The 15,901-nt window shown below is 37.4% G+C and overlaps 1 protein-coding gene across 9 annotated transcripts in view; it reads right to left on the bottom strand.

Moving 5' to 3' along the window:
- Positions 1-15,901, bottom strand: part of SLC17A1 (solute carrier family 17 member 1) — a 74,287-nt gene that overhangs the window by 27,244 nt on the left and 31,142 nt on the right. For 8 of the 9 annotated variants that reach the window (XR_005021703.1, XM_036867721.1, XM_036867720.1 and 5 more), the window contains 6 exons: positions 15,742-15,829; positions 15,316-15,402; positions 9,429-9,547; positions 9,164-9,325; positions 8,020-8,152; positions 7,781-7,928 (listed from right to left, as the gene is read on the bottom strand). Coding sequence is in view for 8 of the 9 variants with exons in the window: in XM_036867721.1 (XP_036723616.1) it covers positions 7,781-7,928; positions 8,020-8,152; positions 9,164-9,325; positions 9,429-9,547; positions 15,316-15,402; positions 15,742-15,829 (737 nt within the window). In the remaining variant the exon portion in view is untranslated. The remainder of the gene's footprint in view (positions 1-7,780; positions 7,929-8,019; positions 8,153-9,163; positions 9,326-9,428; positions 9,548-15,315; positions 15,403-15,741; positions 15,830-15,901) is intronic. The other variant, XM_036867724.1, reaches the window with a different exon arrangement.

Consider the following 15,901-nt stretch of genomic DNA (forward strand, 5'->3'; position numbering starts at 1 on the left):
CCATAAAGAACAAGGAAGTGCCTCTTGCAGAACAGAATCCGTGTCTAATTAAGAAATTAGTTCACTCCAGGACAGGGAGTCTGTTCCTTTCCTGCCCAACAGATTTCACCATTAAATGTTCTCTGTTTTCAATTCTTTCCTTTTATGAGAGTGGGGGCTTTTTGTTTGTTTTGTTCTGTCTCTTATTTTATTTCCTTGGGTTTATTCCATTCTTACTCTGCCTTTACCTGTTGAATATGGGAGCAAGTGTATAGTTCATTAGTTTATGGGTCCTGGGTCAGAGAAGCATCTGGACCTAGAGTCCCTGGATTGTGGAGCTGTATGCAGTCGCATGGTGGAAATTTGAGTTGTCTCTTTTTGGGGGGAGCTGGAAAGTGTCTTTTAATGTGTGAAGAAGAACATTTATGGTTACGAGCAGCCACAGGTGCAGATTGGGGCAGAAACCATCACTTGTCTCCAGTATTCATTGTTTCCTTTTTCATTTTAGCAATAGAACCCCTGGGTTTTCAGTGATAATAGGGCTCCTTATGCCTTTGGGAGCCCTTGTTACTTTTGCCTTCATAATCACCTTCCACCATAAAAAATACTTACAATTTTATTTTATGACTCTGTCTATGTGTTGTGGAACTTTTCAATTTCATCTAAATTGTCAGATTTATTGGTATGAACTTGTTTATAATATTCTGTTATTTTCTTTATTATATGCTAAGAGTTATTACAATGCACCCTTTTTCATCATTTATATTGACAATTTTCCCCTTTTTCTTGATCAATCTTTATTTCACTAATTTTATTAATTTTCAAAGAAGCAACTTTTGATATTGTTGGCTTTACATATCATTTTTTTGTCCTACTCTTCATAATTTCTTTCCTTGGGTTTAATTTGCTGCTTTTTTTCCCTACCTATAATACCTGAGATACAAACATGATTATTGATATTAAGACTTAATTGTCTTTCAGTATATATGTTTAAAGCTATACATTTCTCTGGGCATGATTTTAAATGCATCCCACATGCTTTGATATGTCATATTTCATTGTAATTTAAAATATTTTCTAATTTCAAATGCGATTTCTTCTTTGACCTAAACATTAGTTTCAAAGCAATGGGAGTTACCTATCTTTTGCTTTTGATAGCAACCTTAATTTCACAGTGATTAAAGAATGTATTCTGAATGGTTTTAGTCATTTAAATGAATTGCAGCTTGCTTTATGATCCAGCATATTGTTAATTTCAGAAAAAATGTCCCATGGGCAACTGAATGTGAATTCTCTCCTTATTGAGTGCAGTGTTCTACATATGTCAATTAGGTCAACTCTGTTCATTGTTGATGTTGTTTAATTATCCATATCCTTACTTTTTGTCTACCTCTTTTTTGGTATAAGCTATTGAAAGAAGTGTGTGAAAGTCTCTTCTTTCACTGTAAATTTGTCTAGTTCTTTGAGTTTGCTCAATTCATGATGAGTATAAATTAAAGCTGTATGATTGGGTTCCAAAAGAAGTAGAATTCTGATATTTTTCTCTTTACCATTATGAAATATCACTATTTCTAGTAATGTTTCATGAATTAAAATCTATTTTATTTGATATTAACATACTTATTCCAGGTTTCTTGGGGTTAATATTTGTTTGGCATATCTTTACCCATCCTTTTATTTCATCCTTTCTGTATCCTCATGTTTAATTTGTCTTTTATTTGTAGCATAGAGCTGCATTTCCTTTTTTATTGACCTTGACAATCTTGATACTTACTTGGAGTATTTCATCCATATTAATTTAATATAATTACTGATATATTTGTGATTATCTGCTCACTATTTATTTTCTATTTGACCTACCCTTTCTCATTGCACTTTTTTTCTTTCAGATTAATCCATTTTCATTTCATTTTTCCTTCTATGACATTATTTCACTATTCTTTTCAGCACTGAAGATATAACATGCACTTTACTTAAGTTTATTATGAATTATACTTTTACTATTTTCATTATAATGCCAGAATATGAGAACATTTTTAGTTCTTTGCTTTAGTTCATCCTGTATTTTCATTCTTTAGTGTATTTTATTTCTATATACATTTCAACTCATAAGATACTCTCTGTTGTTTTAAAGATCAATGGTCTCCTAATTACACGCATATTCACCCCCCTATTGCTCCTCAGTGCATCTTGCATTTTCAGGTTTCATCAGGCATAATTTCTTTCTGACTGAAAAATTCCTTTTAATATTTCTTTTAGTGAAAATCTGCTGATGAAAATTTCTGTTTGCCTGTCTGAAAACATTTTTATTTTGCTTTGATTTTTGAAGAATATTTTCACTAGGCATAAAATTCTAGGTTGGCATTTATTTTTCAGCATTTTATAGAACTCATTTCATTATCTTCTGGCTTTCATAGTTTCTGTTGAAAAGTCAGATGTCAGGCTTATTCTTGCTACTTGAAAGTAGCATGTCATTTCTCTCTAGTTCCTTTTAAGATTTTTCTCTTTATCTTTGACTTTCAGCATTCTTACTATATATATAATATATATATATATATATAAATTTACATTGTATCATGATTTAAATTTGCAGAGCTTTGTGCATGTGTGGCTTATGGTCTTTTATTACTTTTGAGCTATTTGGGGCTGTTTTCTGTTAAAATACTGCTTATGTCACATTTTATCTCTTTTTTCCTTTTGAGACTTAAGTACAGATTTGTTAGCCTTTTCACTTAATTCCGCATTTCTGCTCATTTCTTTATTTTCTATTTTTTTCTCTGTATGTTTCAATTTGGATTTTGTTAATGATGTTTTCCAGTTTACCAATCTATCTTCTCTTGTGGCTATTTGTTATTAAACCTATCTATGAAGATCTTAATTTCAGACATTTTATTTTCAGTTCTAGAATTTCCATTCGATTGTTTTTATAGATTCCAGCGCTGGTCAATTGTTTATCTTTTCGTCTATTTTCTTCAGCTTTCTCCCTGGTTTCTTGGGTATATTATCATAGATATTTTGAAGTTCATTTTGCCTGATAACTTTATTTATTTATTTATTATTTATTTATTTATTTATTTTTAATAAAGATCTGAGAGATCTTTATTATTTATTTATTTTTGGCTGCATTGGGTCTTCATTGCTGCGTGCGGGCTTTCCTATTTGCAGTGAGCAGGGGCTTCTCAATGTGGTGGCTTCTCTTGTTGCAGAGCATGGGTTCTAGGCTCACGGGCTTCAGTAGTTGTGGCATGCAGACTCAGTAGTTGTGGCACACAGGCTTAGTTGCTCCGCAGTGTGTGGGATCTCCCTGGACCAGGGATCGAACCTGTGTCCCCTGCATTGGAAGGCAGATTCTTAACCACTGCACCACCAGGGAAGCTCTTACCTGATAACTTTAATATCTGTATCATTTGTATGACTATTTCTAATGGCATTTTATGGTTATTAATCAAATGGCCCTGTCCCTTGGCATGCCTAGTAATTTTTATTTAATGATGGACATTAAATAAAGAAGCTATAGACTTTAGAATATATTGTATTTTGCCAGAAAAGATTTACTCTTTTCTCTAATAGATAGATTTGGAGGGGAGGAAATTGAACACTCTAACCTAAATAGGGAATGAAATGAGATGAGGCTAGGCTTCAATTTTGATAAGACTCAGTTTACCTCTGGTACCCCCCCATTCCTTGAATATAGCCCTCCATGGTGTTAAATAGAGAGCTTGGTATACTCAGCTGGGTCCCTCCAGGCCCTGGTAGATCTTGTCTCCTTAGCACAGATGGTATGGGAAATTCTGCCATGTTTCTTATTGATTTTTAGCTTAGAATTTTTTTGCCCCTTACCCTATTAAACTTCAGAATTCAGAAAACACCTCAAGGAGAGAAACTGACTTTGTGTTTAAGTTCCCTTAATTTCCAATTTTGCCACTCTAGCCCTGTGCAACTGACAAATACTTGGCTAATTTCTATGTCCAGAGCTGCAGGCTTCTACCAGGGCCAAAGCTGGATTATCAGCCTTTTGCCAATTTCCAGAATTGGCAAATAGCCCCAAGGAAAAAATGGTGGGGATTGTCAGCTCACCTCTCAGAGGTGCTAGCCTCTGATGTCTTTGGTCCTACTGGCTTCTGCTGCTGTCTGATACCTTTTAGTGAATACTCATGGTATTTTATCTGGACTTTTCCAGTTTTTCCCAGCCAGAATGTCAGTCATACACAAGCTGCTCAATCCCATGAGGAGGTTTACCAGTTTTCTCAAATTTTGCTTTATGGTTATAAAATGTTAGATGCATAGAAATATCTTCTAGTGGATTAAAATAATTATAAAATATCCTTCTTTATCTCTAGTAATGTATCTTGTCTTAAAGTCTACATTGTCTGATCTAGTTTCCTTTATTTTACTTTTAATCTACTACATTTTGATTTTGCTTTTATTTCAATCCAGATTAACTTAAAATTTGGAAGAATTAGTTCTTTTATATTTCATGTTTTTCTGACACATTTGACTTAAAATGATCATCATTCTATTTTTTTCCCTTCTATCCTATCTTCCTTTATAATTTCACTCGATTTCTTTTTCATTAATTTAAAAAAAAATATCATTCCCTTTACACTTTTATTATCCCTCAGTAGTTACCTTAGAGGTTAAAACATGTATCCTCGACTTATTATGCTCTAATATAAATTAATATTTTAAAAATTCCCATTAATGAAAGCACCTTGGGACACTTGAATTCACTTATACCTTCTCATCTTATGGGCTATTTATTGTTATGCATTTTAATTTATATATTTTATACCCTATAGGGTATTTTTGTTTTTGTTTTGTGAATTCAGTAATTACTGGATTTACTCTAATATTTTTCCTCTCCTTCTCTCTTCATTTGTTTCTATACCTCTATGTTTCATCTGTGATTATTCTACTTCTGCCTGAAGAATTCCCATTTAATAATTCTTTCACTGGAGGTCTGTTGCTGATGAATTCCCAATTTGTCTGAAAAATGTTTTTCTATTACCTTAATTCTTGAAGGAAATGTTTGTTGGACAAAGACTTCTAGGTTAACAATGATTTTTTTTTTTCAACATGTTAGGAATTGGCTTCTAGCGTTCATAGTTTCTGTTGAGAAGGCAGTTGTCAGTATTACTATTGCTCCTTTGAAAGTAATGTGTCTTTTGTATACAGCTGTTTTTAAAAGAGCTCTCTCTTTTTTCACAGTTTTGCAATAACAAGTCTAGGTGTGGATTTCTTTGTATTTATCCTATTATTTATTCAGTAACTATAGCACCTTTAATGACTATGCTCTCTTTTCAGATTCAGAAGTCTTTGGCATGCTGTGGTGGTTGGAAAGGATTTAACCTATTTTTACTGAAAGAGGTGCTTTCATTCCATAATTAGAGATATAAACAAAATCCCCAGTGTCAAGAGTCCTGAGTGCCACAACAATTACTCTGAAAATCATTACACATCCACAGTATGGAGCAGTTCACTAATCTGAGAGTAGCAAGGTGAGAGCTTTATATGCTCCATACCTCATGCCACCCAAATCCCAAACAGTAGGTATTTGATATGGGGAATGAAAACAACCTTGAGATTGTTTTAATGCAGGACAGTTTCCTGGACAGCTATTAGCTCTAAAATTGCTTATTCTTCAGCTGCAATAACCCATGGTAAAAGCATTTTGGAAGGGTAAATAGCTGCTGAAGTCGACTTTCAATTTAATTGATTTTATATTTTGGTGTAATAATGATTTAGTAGAACCTAAATAAGATTCAGATACCTGAACGATACTTCAGTCCCACATGGGGGGAAATTCAAGGGTGCATGACCCATCCATCAGTCAAAAATAATTAAAAGCAATTAAAAAAAGTTTTGGAGCCTCCCTTTAAGAATGTCAAGGGGATGACAGTGCCTGCTTAATGCATCACACAGCATCTTTAGAATCCTCTGTGCTTTTCTACTCATGCTACCCACCAAAGAGATGGTCACTACATTCCCAGGTCTTCTCTGTCTCACTCAATTTCATTTCCCAAACAATATTCTCACAAAAACACATCTGTGTCTCCTCTTCTTCCTTGACGCCTTCATTATGCTCAAAAAATATAATCACTTGCCCTATTCCTCAGTTCTAGCAAAGACCAAATTCTCCTAAAAGGACAGTTGAGTAATTTATCCTCTAAGGGGACTCTTTTTAATAGGCAAGGGAAGTATATGGTTAGGAATATTAGGAATAAGTTTCATCCCCAACCATTAAAAAGTTTAAGCATTATAAATTAATATGTTTGTGACATAATGCACATATGCCCTAAATATTGAGGATGAATTAGCTTAAGAGACTAAGAATATTTCCAAATTGTCTATTAGTATATCTTCTCTGATGCTACAAAATTACCTGGCTAACATGGTATTTGGGCCCATTAGAATGATGCAACTCAGGTCAAGTTCTATGTTATCCAAGCCATTGCTGGCTGAGATATTTCCCATCTTAGTGACCAGGTACTGGTAAATAACACCAGTGAGGCATTTACTACATCTAGACGGCTCCGGAGGCAGACATATCTAAGTATGAACCTTCCCTCTACTTATTACTAATCATGTGACTTTACATACATTCATTTCCCTGGTCTTTTGTTTCCTTACCCACACTATGTGGACAATATTATCTCACATGGGGGCATAACAGGCACATAAAAAATACTCAATAAATGGTAGCTATTTATAATTTCCTTTATCTATTTGTATATACATTCTTAATTTACCTGTTTTTCAGAGTGCATATGGCTCAAGTGGAATTGTGTATTCTATATCAAATAATCCTTTTATGTCTTTATATAATTCCAAGTAATCAGAATACCTGCAGGCATTTTTAAGGAGGGTCTCAGAACTCAATAAATCAAATGGATACATGTCTTCATTACTCTGGCCTTCACCTAGTGTAGATCTGATGGGCAAGATTCTTTACAGAATTGTGACAAAGTAGATTATTCTTGGTTTAATTTTGCCTCTCTACCCCAGGTCACTGGTTTACAAAACTTCAAAGAAGTCTGTTCATATTGGATCTATGTTCTCCAGAGAGTGCTAGCCCCATAAAGTACAATGTGAAGAGTGTCCCCTAGAGTTGTGCAAATGACAGAACTGCTTCCATTAGTCACACTTATTATATCTAAAAAAAGGCATAACATAGTAAAAAGAGGAAAAGTTCTTTGTCACAGAGATCTGGATTAAAATCCTAACTAATATCCAAGCCAGTGGTGAGATCTTAGGCTGACAATTAAGTATCTGAAACCCAGTTTCCTTAGTTACAAAATAAATATTACTAACTGATGGCTTTTCTTCATGAGTAATAATATATAAACATGGTATAATAACAATTTTAATGGATCAGCTAACCCTTATACATGTTTACTATGTTCCAGGCACTTTCTATGTACTTGACTATATTAACTTGTTTAATCCTCTTGTGAGGATAACTTTATGAGGTAAGCATTTTCTTATTACTCCCGTTTTATAGGTGAGAAACACGTGTTGAGAAAGTAAGTAATTTGCTTGAGGAAAATGGTCATGAAACCCAATAGTCTGACTCTAGAATCTGTTCTCCTGATCACTGGACTATACTTCTTCATACACATGTGAGAGTTACATACATTTGCATATATCATTTGGTATATAAATATTATTTAAGTTATATGTCTGACCTATATAGATGCTTCTTCAGAACTTTTGGCCTGCTGACCATCAGTTCCAAAATACTTGAAATCTTAAAACTTTGAGAACTTGGATACAAGAAAGAAAGAGATTTTTAAAACCCTACCTGGGAGCAATATCCAAGACATTTATTAATATTCCACCCATACAAAAGCTTCCTGTTGCATTAGCAAGTATCAGGAAAATCATAGTGCCATGGAAGCTGGAACTCAGGTAAAGCAGGCACAGGCTGAAGAGGGCAGGCAGGAGAAGTCCTGGGGAGTGATTCAGACAACACAGTCAGGTGTATCCCAAAGATGGAGGTGAAATACCCCAAAGTGCTTGAATGTCCTGGCTGTTTCTTACCTAGCAAGGTGAAGAGTTTCCGGATGGTGAGTAGGCTGAGAATATTCCTGGACAGGAAGACGTCTGACATATGACCTGCTAGGATAGCAAAAATCCAGGCAAACAAATGGGGGAGGGAAGACAGCAGCCCATTCTGAGGAGGGAATGTTATTGTGAGTGAGTATAAGAAACAGGATAATCCCTACACTGAAATTCAGTATCTAAAATTTGTACTGTCATATAGGAAGCCATCAACGTACAATCCCAGAGTTACTTCTGGGGACATACTACCCAAGAGAAAGAGAAAAATAGTTTTGACGTCAGAAACAGTCATCACAATCTGCCTAGTTTTCTGTTGGGACCTGAGAGTCCTAGATGGTAGAGAGGAAAACTATGTTGGGAATGGGAAATGCTGTCTGTGGGGAAAATGATAGAGATGATAATGCTAACAATTGAAAACATGTATATGGTGCTTATTGTGGACCAGCTGCTGTTAGTCCTTGCAGCAAGTCCATGATCTCGTGGAAGATAAAATTGAATCTTAGAGAGCTTAAGTGACCTCACTGTTACACTGGTCCCTAGGCTGGGTTACTGGAAGTTCATTATAGAATATCTCAAAATGTCAAGCCCAGACTCCATTTCTAAAGGAGTCTTTTCTGGTTATTATGGCATCAAACAACAGAAGGTTCCAGGCATCAGTAATTCTCCAAGTCAGACAACCAATGAAAGTTCCAGTCCTTTCAGAGCAAGCTGTGAGTCATGGGTTCACAACCCAGGACTCTGCCTTTCCCCACGGGAGAGGATTGGTATGAGCTGGAAAGGGTGGTAGAGCCTGGCCAACTGACTTTCAGGAAAGGATCTGACCCTGCAGGGAACAATGGTGTTGAGCCTTAAGGAATACATAAGGGTGATTATACAGGGAATGCGAGATAGGGAATCTGTGGGAATGTGGGTGAGTGTGGTATTGTTGTGGGAGTGCTAGACACCATGTCTACACCTTTTGTTCTGGGCAATGTTGACCTAATAATTGGAAACAGTGACGTCTCCAGGTAAAGAACATCAGCTAAGTACTATAGGGGTGGGCAAGAGCTAGGACTAGAGTCATGGGAGAAAAGGAAATGGGTGCAAAGTCCTTCATAAAGTGAAGAACAAAAGGTGTACTTACCTCTTTTACATTAATATGAAACTTGGAGTTGATAAACATTGGTGTATACAGACTCAGGAAGCTATTTGCCCAGAAAAAAGCAAAATTACAGAGGGAAATGACCCATAGTGGAGGAGACTTAAGCATAGCCTTGATGGGCAGAGATGGTGCACTTGAACTGACCTGGAAAGGAACCCATTAATCATTAGCACATTAGGACAAGATGGAACACATTTTATTTGGCACAGAATCTGGGAGATACCAAAGTGGAGCATGCGTGTTCTACCTGCTGGGTGAGGGCGGACGTGATGTATTCCTTCTCACTTTTGCTTATACACGGGTGGTCCTTTGGGTCCTCATAAAACAGAACGAACCAGAGAAGACTTAAGGCACAACCACAAGCACCTATTGGAACAGGACAAGTTAGAATTGGAATTGCTTCTGTCTATAGTGAGTTTCTTTTCCAAACTGGCATTTTTCATTATTGGTCTGAGAACCTAGACCTCCTCTTTTCTTTTTTGGAACTTTGCAACAAAGCTCACATTTTGATAGTTTTCTCTGTATCCATAGCTGCGTCTCTCAACAGAATGAATTTTACAGAAATGGTGGTAAACCCTCTGGCCTCTCCTGATCTCCTAACCTCTATTTTTCTCCACGCAGGACAGCTGGGCCTCCCTGCTCTTAGGCCATCATCTCTACAGATTCCTAATGTGTTCTACTGTGAGAGTATGGCATAGCTGAGCCCACACAGGGCTTGACAATCACCCAGTTCTAAGAGCTAGGCCTTAGCTATGCTCCTAAGATGCAGTCCAGGCCTTAGGGATTGCCCAAGTCCCATAAGAGTTTGCCAAATTATTTGTTGTTTTTCAGTTTTTTATACTAATGATCTGATCATAAGGAATCCTCTGTTAGGACAGGGAGTATGTAGTACTCAGTAGTCAGGCTTCCAGAATTGCATTCATTCATTAGACAAATATTGGTTAAATGTCCATTATGTACCATGAACCATTCTAGGTCCTGGGAATACAACAGTGAATAAAACAGACAAAGCCCTGCCTTCACAGACTTTAGTTTCTAATGGATGAGACAAAGATAATGAAAAGTAATTAAATAAAAGGTAGTAAATGTTAGTGAAAAGAGCTATGGAGGAGAGTTATGGGGAGAGGAAGGAAGGAGTACCATGTTCAGGGAAGGCTAGGACGTGGTTGGGGCACAGACACTCCAGGCAGAGGGAGAAATAAGTACCAAAGCCCAGAGTTATGAGACCAGTGTCACTGGGCAGGGAGCAAGGTGAGGGTGGAAATGGATGAGGATGAGAGGTAATGAGATCAGACCATGTGGAAACCTGGAGCCACTGTAAGATCTCAGATGTTTACAACACACTTTAAGACAACATTAAAAGAATACTTTGACAATATACCATTTCCACCTCATTCTGTGACCTGAGAGCCCAAACCCAAGGCAAAATGTAAATGAAGAAAAGTGAGCACCTAATAAATACACATGCAATACATATATTTCTCTATATTATTGTACTCAACCCTCAGAAAATACATTTGATACTATTAGCTCTTTTTCAAAATAAGAAAACTGATGCTCGGAAAGATCTGCTTGCTTACCCAGGGACACATGATTAGTAAGTGGTAACTGACACTTAAGCATGGATTATATTGTCTAGGGAGGGAAAATAGCCCTAGAGGAGGAGGCTGGAGAAAAGCTTTGAAGAAAGACAAGAGTTAATGGCAAGTAGAAGAGGAGAAGTCTGCAAAGGAGACTGAGAGGGAATGGCCAGAAGGATAAAGTCCACCGCAGGAAGAACAGGGTCAGAGAGACTGAGATGAGAAGGAAATGTCCAATCACTGAGGTTCAGTACATGGAGTCAGAGGCAAAGGCACGAGGGAAAGAAAGGTATTGTTGAATATGATTGAGAGTTCAGGTCAAATGTGGACTGAAAAACTTCCACTTGATTTATGGGCATGGAGCTTGGCCAGCATTTGGGAGGCATATAAGGAGTTTAGAAGTTATCACTCCCATCCTTACAACAAGGAAAATGTTGAACAAACTAAAAATCAATAACCCTTCTTTGATCCATCAGAGAATTGAGGTCACAGGGCAAACCACTGCCCTCCTGTTTCTAGAGAGACAAACAGGCAGATACAGAGAATTACAACTTCCCAGAACAGAAGCCCAGAAACAGAAAACTCCATTGGAACCAGTCAGTTCTAGGGTAGAAAAACCTAGCAATTGATGGCTTGCTTTAGGTTCAGTGTAGACAAGTTTGAGAGATGAAAAGTCTGGGGATAGGGGGCCCAGTCTTAAGAAGACCCCTCACACTTTTGTGAGTTTTATCTCAAGAACACCTACCAGGTTCTCACAGTGAATATAAGAGAAAAATCCCTTCATCCTTCCAGGAGAGGAAGGGAAAAGTAGCTATTCTGAATTATGTCTAGAGCATTCTGTTCTTAACAAAAACTGCTCAAAGGGAAACTGTTTTATCAGAGCCTAACCAACTTAAGGGAAGGGAAATATCCAATTCCAGCCCCTTCTTCCTGTCTCACTTAAGGAGGGGAAAAAAAAACTGAGAAGGACTTGTGAAGGTCAAGTTCGGGGCAGAGGCTCACTAAAATACTGACACCTAATCACAGGACTATAGAACACTGTCTCCCCACGTACACACCTTACCACCACATCAAAAGTGTCCTGCATGTTACTGGGAATCCACCTAGAAGAACTGCACATCACAAACCTTATTTAAGAAGTCTCTAGAGAAACTCAAAGACAAGGAAAGACAAAAATAAAGACACCAGAGGAAGCTGTAGCCTCTGAAACTTATAACTATAGCACACAGTAAGCACAGCCTAACCCCTAGCCAGAAAAACATAAAACCTCACACTAAAGGGCTATTTTTCTCAGTTCCTTTTACCTAGTATATCTTGTTAGCTTTCAACAAGAAAAACATAAGGCACACTAACAGACAAAATATGTAGTTTGAAGAGACAGAGCAAGCATCAGATCCAGACTGAGACACAGAAGAGGTATTGGAATGATCAGATCAAGAATTTAAAACAACTATGATTAAAATGCTTATGGAAAAAGCAGACAACATACAAAAACATGAGTAATGTAAGTAGAGAGATGGAAACGCTAATAAGGAATCAAAAGAAAATGCTAGAAATCAAAAACACTGTAACAGAAATGAAGAATGCCTTTAATGAGCTCATTAAGAGACTAGACACAGTCGAGGAAAAATCACTGAGCTTCAAGAAATGTCCATAGAAACTTCCAAACCTGAATTGCAAATAGAGTAAAAGAATAAAAAAGAACAGAATATCCAAGAATTGTTGGACAATTACAATAGTGTAGTATACATGTAATGGGAATATCAGAAAGAGAAGTAAGAGAAAGGAACAGAAGATATATTTGAAGCAATAATTACTGAGAATTTCCCAAAAGTAATGATAGACACAAAACCACCGATAGAGGAAGCTCAGAGAACACAAAAAGGATGAATATCAATCAATCAATCAATCAATTTACACCTAGGCATATCATATTCAAACTGCAGAAAATAAAAGAGAAAATTTTGAAAGAAGCCAGAGGAAAGAAAATGACCTGGGGAGTCGGGTTTAAATTTAGAATTCTTAGATTCCACTGGTCACAAATCCCTGGTCACTGATCTGGGACTTGACCTCTTCTGTTCCCACCCAGATCCAGTCCCACACCACTAGGGGTTTTGAATGGCTCTGTATAGAAATTCTTGGCTTCCCCATCATGCTCTATCTACATTCTCTGCAAATAGTTTTACCTGTCACCTCCTGGCCCAGCCTCAATTCAGTGAATGTGGGGAAGAGTCCTGCCAGGTCTGAAAAAGCCTTGGTTGTATATGAGCAAAAAATTCTGGGAGTGATGATTAGAAGGAAGGTCACGGGCTCTGATGAGCCTATAATTTTGATGCCATAGACTTCTACCCTATGAAGAAGGCTTGGCTGGAGGGGGGCCAGAATGGGCTCACTACAGTGTAGAATCCAAAGCAAGGCCCCTCCTGCCTGGGCTTCAGAGCAGCTCTAGCTCTGATGGAAGCCATAAGTGATCTTGGCAAGGGCTCTCTTGATAGTAGAATGGGTCAGACACTTAGTCAGATGTAAGTTGGGGAGACAGTGGGTGGCTAGGAAATGGGGGCAGTGGGTGTAGACAGGTTGTTCAATAATTTTGACTCTTAAAAGGGAGGTAACTTGAAAGAGACGGCAGGGAAAGGGAGCCATTTTAGAGATTTGAGGAGAGGAGAGAAGTTTTGAGAGGTTTGAAATAGTATTTATGGAGAGAAACATGGCAGGACAGTCAGGCCCTTTTAAGTGCAAATGTAAGTGTATGGTTCAATTTGTTCTGGATGGTAATTTTCCCCAGCAATTATCAGCTGCTTAAAAGCAGGTATTATTTTGTTCTTTAAAATAGTATTGATTAGATTTATTTAACTTTATTGAGAAGAGCATTCAAATGGAACCACAAAACATCCTGGTTTTAGTTTGCCTCTGCCACTAACTTGGGCAGGTTATTTCACATCTATGGGCACCGTATGACTCACTGTAAGAGTTGTAGAGGAAACACCCAAATCCCTATACTGCTGCCATCTAAGTGATGGCACTCTTCCCCTATTCTAAGTGATAAGAAAAAGCAGATGGGGCAATTCATGGTAAAGCTGTTATCATAGTATAATGCATAGTCCCTTTCTTTGCGCTTCATAGAGCCACCCATGAGAATTGCAAATGACAAATACTGCTGTATACATGTATATGATGTTGAAATATGAATACAACATGAATACTGGAGCTCACCCAACTTTTGATCAGCAATGTTGGGCAGCGTTAATTATTGAAAAGTTTTTCTTACATGGAGCCGAAACTTCACCTCCCTATAATTTCCTGCGTATTAGTTTTAGTTTTGCAATGCAGAGCAGGTATGCATTTCTCTTACACGAGAGTCCTGCAAGGCATGTCTGCTCAAGTTTTCATTCACCAGGTTAGACAGTTCCAAGTCTTCCAGCCCTTTCCTGACATAGGGTTTGTGTAACATCACTATACTGACCATTACTTACTACTGATGATTAATGCAGTGATGAAGAACAATGAAATTGTGAGGATGGAAGACATGCCTCTGCCATTTGCTCACTGTGGGTATTGGGGGTTCCCTGTTTGTCCCTCTAGATCCACTCTCCACCCTTCTTTACCCTGCTTTGGCCACAGATGGCAGACTTGAATGAATATCAACCGGCCCCTATGTTCTCTGCTTTCCAGATAGATTTAGGCAGCAGAAAGCTTGAGCAGAAGATGAGAGGGAGAGAGTTGAATGAGATTAGGGTGTCTCTTTCTCTAGTTATCACCTTCCCTAGCATTGTCTCAGCTATATGCTCTTTTATGAAAAGTCATGGGTCCTCTCAAGGCAGCCATCTCTACAGGACCCTCTCCTAGTAGATTCCCATCGACTACACCCTTGCTTGCCCTTTTGGACCTGGGGATGGTATTAGCTTCCATTTTGCTAGCACCTGATTACTGCTCTATCCATTTGATTCTGCCACATCTTTATTTACCATTTTAAAGAATCACTTTGTAATAGATCCTTCTGAATTAAGCCTCTGTAATTTTCCTTACGTATCAAACGAGCACAATAGCACCCATCCACAGTCCCTTATCCACAAATCTGAAACCAAGATTTGAAAGCCACAAGTGAGTTTCTAACGTATTTAGAGACCCCAATCCTTTATAGTTTTTCATTTATTCCAGTTTATGAGAATTTCAGGTTTCACTTCAGAAATTAATGTGTTTGATTATGAGATGATGCTCTAAATTTTGCTTGGGATGTTAAGTATAAATAGTATACTCATATTATCTTTGATCTATTCTGATCATCCCTTTCCCCAAGAGTTTCATGTAAGGGATATGTATCTGTAGCATCGATGTTGTAGAATTGTGAAATTATATACAGTAATGCATGTATAGTTCTGAGCATGATGTCTTGCTTATAAGAAGAAATTCATGAATGTTGACTGCTCTTTTTCCTTCAACGGGATTTATGATTTTTAATATTGCTAATTTCATATAAACTACTATATTCCATTTTTATTTTTAAGTTTTAAAAATTCTGAATAATGACTGAGATTTTTATAGAAAGAGACTCACCAAAAATATAAAAGACCATAGGCCATCCCAGGGAGTCACAGATGAATCCAGTTATAAGTAGGACAACACAGGGTCCTAGCAGAAGTCCTAATCAGAAGGCACAAAGAACACCCCCAATGAATGCAGGCATCTGGAAGTAGAAATAATGTAGTCTCATGGTAGCAGTGAACAATTTATAGTGAAATATTTGTATAACATAACACCGAACAGAAGAAAATAATAAAATATTTGCTTTTCTCTCTTTTCTCTGTTGTTTGAGATAAGGAAGCCTCTTCTCCATTCCAGACAATTTCCATATCTTTAAAGTGAGGATGGTTTCCAAAGCCCTTGACAGTTCAAAACATACATGTTTCTTACGGCTCTAGGGCAGCACATGCTACCATGAGATGACAATGAGATTAAACATTCTAGGCCCGTAGTCATTACCTGATAAACTCAGAGAGGTAAGTCGGACTTGTTCCAAGGGAGGAGCCCACTTGATCCATACTACTTGCTGAGTTGTTAATGCTATCCCCTGAAAGAAGAATAATTAGAACATTTGATCTCCGACACTTTCTGTGAATTTAAACTCTTGGTTCAGTTTTTG

This window comes from Balaenoptera musculus, chromosome 11, assembly GCF_009873245.2.
Source record: "Balaenoptera musculus isolate JJ_BM4_2016_0621 chromosome 11, mBalMus1.pri.v3, whole genome shotgun sequence".
In the NCBI taxonomy this organism is placed as follows: domain Eukaryota; kingdom Metazoa; phylum Chordata; class Mammalia; order Artiodactyla; family Balaenopteridae; genus Balaenoptera; species Balaenoptera musculus.